Source organism: Phaseolus vulgaris, chromosome 8 (assembly GCF_000499845.2).
Source record: "Phaseolus vulgaris cultivar G19833 chromosome 8, P. vulgaris v2.0, whole genome shotgun sequence".
Lineage (NCBI taxonomy): Eukaryota > Viridiplantae > Streptophyta > Magnoliopsida > Fabales > Fabaceae > Phaseolus > Phaseolus vulgaris.
In genome coordinates this window covers 10,263,030-10,266,948 of record NC_023752.2, presented here as the reverse complement: position 1 = coordinate 10,266,948, position 3,919 = coordinate 10,263,030, and the positions used below count along the sequence as shown (strand labels likewise).

General features: G+C 32.6%; 1 protein-coding gene across 2 annotated transcripts; it reads left to right on the top strand.

The window, feature by feature from the left end:
- The first annotated feature begins 283 nt into the window (after positions 1-283).
- On the top strand, positions 284-3,008 carry LOC137826273 (trihelix transcription factor GT-3b-like). Of its 2 annotated transcripts, XR_011083471.1 has the most exons (3): positions 284-919; positions 1,375-1,969; positions 2,650-3,008. XR_011083471.1 is itself a non-coding variant. In XM_068632181.1 (2 exons), exons 1-2 carry the CDS (start codon positions 596-598, stop codon positions 1,906-1,908), a joined length of 858 nt encoding a protein of 285 aa, XP_068488282.1. In that variant the 5' UTR covers positions 422-595; the 3' UTR covers positions 1,909-2,035. The 2 variants fall into 2 exon arrangements, 1 of the variants encoding a protein (XP_068488282.1); XM_068632181.1 differs by lacking the exon at positions 2,650-3,008 and having other exon boundaries at positions 422-919; positions 1,375-2,035.
- Positions 3,009-3,919: the final 911 nt, after the last annotated feature.

The window sequence follows — 3,919 nt, the reverse complement described above, 5'->3', positions numbered from 1 at the left end:
TCCTAGTTTATAATAATTTTTTCTAATTAATCAAGTGTTTTGAGATAATATTGTTAGATGATATCAGTTTTAAAATTTAAAATTTATGACGAGTTTGTTCTTAAAAGATATATTAATTAATTAAAGAAAAAAATGTATATATAAATTATTATTAACTTTGATTTTAAGGCATATGAGATTATTAAAAGTGATATAAGATTATTAGAAGTAGCTGAAGCAATCTTGGTGTTATTATTTAGGAATAAAAAAACAATATAGATAGCTTTAATTTTTTGATTTCTAAGATTTCGTCCTTGAAATAAAGAAACACTTTGGCTTGGACAACTAAGCTAAAGAAAATCTCTTTGTTTTTTTTTTCTCTTCTTTATTACGCGATTCACACCTGATGTTCACACCACACCTATACCTACATATATATTCTCCTCATCTTTTTCTCTCTCATCTTTTGCTTCTCTCTCTCTCTCCTCCATAACCAAAATACACTCTTCAATAACTTTTTTCTAGATCATTCAGAGCCACCTCTTCTCCTTCTTCCTCTTCTGTATTGGATTTGAGTCTCTCGATCTTTAGTTTTTGTTTTCGTTTTCAATTTTTCATGGAGGGTCATCATCTCCATCACCATCACCATCACCGGCAGCAGCAACATCAACAGCAACATCAACAGCAACAGCAGCATCACCACCCTCACAACATCACAACCAGTGCTAACGTGGATGCCACGGATAGGTTTCCCCAATGGAGCATCCAGGAGACAAAAGAGTTCCTCGTGATCCGTGCGGAGCTGGATCAGACTTTCATGGAGACAAAGAGGAACAAACAGCTTTGGGAAGTCATCTCCAACCGGATGAAGGAAAAGGGTTTCCATAGAAGTGCAGAACAGTGCAAGTGCAAGTGGAAAAACCTCGTTACCCGCTATAAGGTATTTTTATAACATTCATCCATTCATTTATACATGTCATATTAATCACATCAACCCAAATAAAACTCATGTTCTTCTTCTTAAGAATCGCATATCTTTGTCCTTTTCTATCCTGGCCTATCACGTGTTTATAAATTCTAATCAGTATCTGGTTCAAGACTACCACATGTTCACGATTCTGATTAATATCTGGTTTAAGACTACCACGTGTTCATGATTTCGATCGTTGTGTGGTTTAAGACTATCACTTGTTTATGATTTCAGTTGATATATATCTAGCAGGTGGGGATTTTCAAGAATTTAATAGAATTCATTTGATCGCTGGTTTAATTAATATATGTATATTTTGATTCAAAAATGTGTGTTGGCGATGTGGTTTTTATACATGTTATGAGTTTTTCTTAATGGGGTTTGTGTAGTGATAGTACTACTTTTTTTGTTGTTGAGATTTAAAGGGGTGTGAAGCGATAGAGACAGAGGCGATGAGGCAGCAGTTCCCGTTTTACAATGAGCTTCAAGGGATTTTCACATCAAGGATGCAGAGAATGTTGTGGGCAGAAGCAGAAGGAGGGTCGAAGAAGAAGGGGGTGCAGCTTTCATCGGAGGATGAGGAAGAGGGAAATGAAGAGAGTGAGGGAGATCAGAAGGGTAGCATGATGAAAAAGAAGAAGAAGGGGAAGATGGTAATTGGAGGTGGTAGCAGTAGCAATATGGAGAGTTTGAAGGAGATAATGGAGGAGTTCATGAGGCAACAGATGCAGATGGAGGCACAGTGGATGGAGGCGTTTGAGGCGAGGGAGAATGAGAGGAGGATGAAGGAGATGGAGTGGAGGCAAACCATGGAGGCATTGGAGAATGAGAGGATGATGATGGACCAGAGATGGAGAGAGAGGGAAGATCAAAGAAGGATTAGGGAAGAAGTTAGGGCTGACAAGAGAGATGCTCTAATCACAGCTCTTCTCAACAAGCTCAGAAGAGAAGAGATGTAGTATATTAGCTCTAGCTTTTATTGTCTTTCTTCTTCTCTTCAACCAAAGCTTAATTTAAGAGGTTTGTTCTAAGAACTCTCAATTTATATATCTTCACCATTAATTTATATCCATACTTTATGCTTCTTGTGCTTGGCTTTACCATGTTTATCATATATATATATATATATATCTCATATTCTTTATTTCAATTACCTATTCAAGCCAAAGTAATGAAAAGAATCAACAACAAAAAGAAGAAAAAAAATTGGTTGTAGGATATTCTTGCTGTTTTTATTTCGAAATAGGCAAATAATTATGTGTTACTTTTTTATTTGTCATGCAATATAATTGAGAGAGGACCAATGTTGATCCCATAATGATGCTTTCATAGAGATTCTATTCTTGTAGTAGGTGTAGAGAGATAAAAATATTTTATATATATATAATTTGATGTTCCTAACTATAACAACCGAAAACGGGAAAAAGATTCACAAAACATGTCACAAGATAACTCATCATAATGTCTATCCATATATGTGGAGAAGCTCAATTTCAAGGTTTGCTTAAATGAGTCACTATTACACAAAGTGGTTTTCATTCACTTTTGGCTACTAAACAAAAACACTAAAAAATGGTTTTTAATATATAATATATATGTATATGTATGTGTATGTACGTAAATATATACGTGATGCTACTCTCCCTTATACATATTTACACAATGGGTGTGAAGCTGAAGTAGGGTTTTTTTGATTTAAGTGATGAATTGTTGTGAACTCGTGTTCATGAGGGTGTCGGTGCAAGCATTATAGCCCAGCCATGTGTCCCAGTTAGCTTTGAAAACGACGTTATGGTTGAGATTGATCTCAGAAAATGAAGAGAGGTAGATATCTATGATGATTGAATGATTCTTGTGGCATCACCTCACATCATAGCTACCAAGGTTGATCATAACACGAAATTGTACAAAATATGTGAAGCGTGCGTGAGTTATGTAAATCTTTTTCATTATTTTTCCAAGGACTTGATTGTGTATTACTGATAGAACATACAGACAGAAACTACAAAAACAAAAACAAAAAATCAGTTTCAGTTGAATCATGATCATCTTCAAGTTATGGATATGGATGTGAGATTTTGCATTGCTAATTAAGTAATTGATGTTTGCATGCAAGAGTTCATATGCGAAAAGGTTACTCATGACATTGACCCTATGTGCATGTGAGAGAGCTAGCACATCATCATGATCATGTTAATTAGTATGCTGAATTTCAGGTTGGGTATGAACTTATTATGACTTTAAAGTGGTAACATTCTTTAAGCCGTGTCTTCTGTGAGAGTTGATTTTTTTATTAATAAAATAATTTAAAGATAACAAAAGGAAGATCACAGAGATCAGTAATAAAAAAGGAAGTGTTTGTTCAAAATAGAAAAGCTAAGATTGCATGATAACTTTTTGTCTACAAATTTATGTGCGTGCGGTGTGTGTAGGGTATATGTGTTAGATATCTATTAAAACACTTTTTTTTTATGTGGCTTTTATTCTGAATGACATGTGTAAGTGTTATTTAGTTTTTTAAATGAGAGTTTGTAAATATAAATATAATACTCTCATATACTGTTCAAATATGTAAAAGCTATAGTTGAAATTTAGTAAACGATAAGTGCAATTATATTTTATATACATCGAGATGAAATAATTAATTACAAATTAAAGAACCAAAAGCTATTAAAGCATTTTTTTTTTCATCTCACAAAATTTTATTTGATCGTTTTACAACTATGTGTGATAATATTAATTTTGATTGCTAGAGTTGAACCAGATTGTTAACCTATCTATAACTTTCTCTATAAATATTGATATAAAAATATTTAAAATATATTATTATTTTTATATGTAAGTTAAAATTAGTTTTATATATAAATTAATTGATATAAGTTTCCTTATATAAATTTTAAGAAATTAACTTTTAATTTTTGGATAAATTAATTTTAATTTATAAACAAATAATTTAAATGTAATAATGAT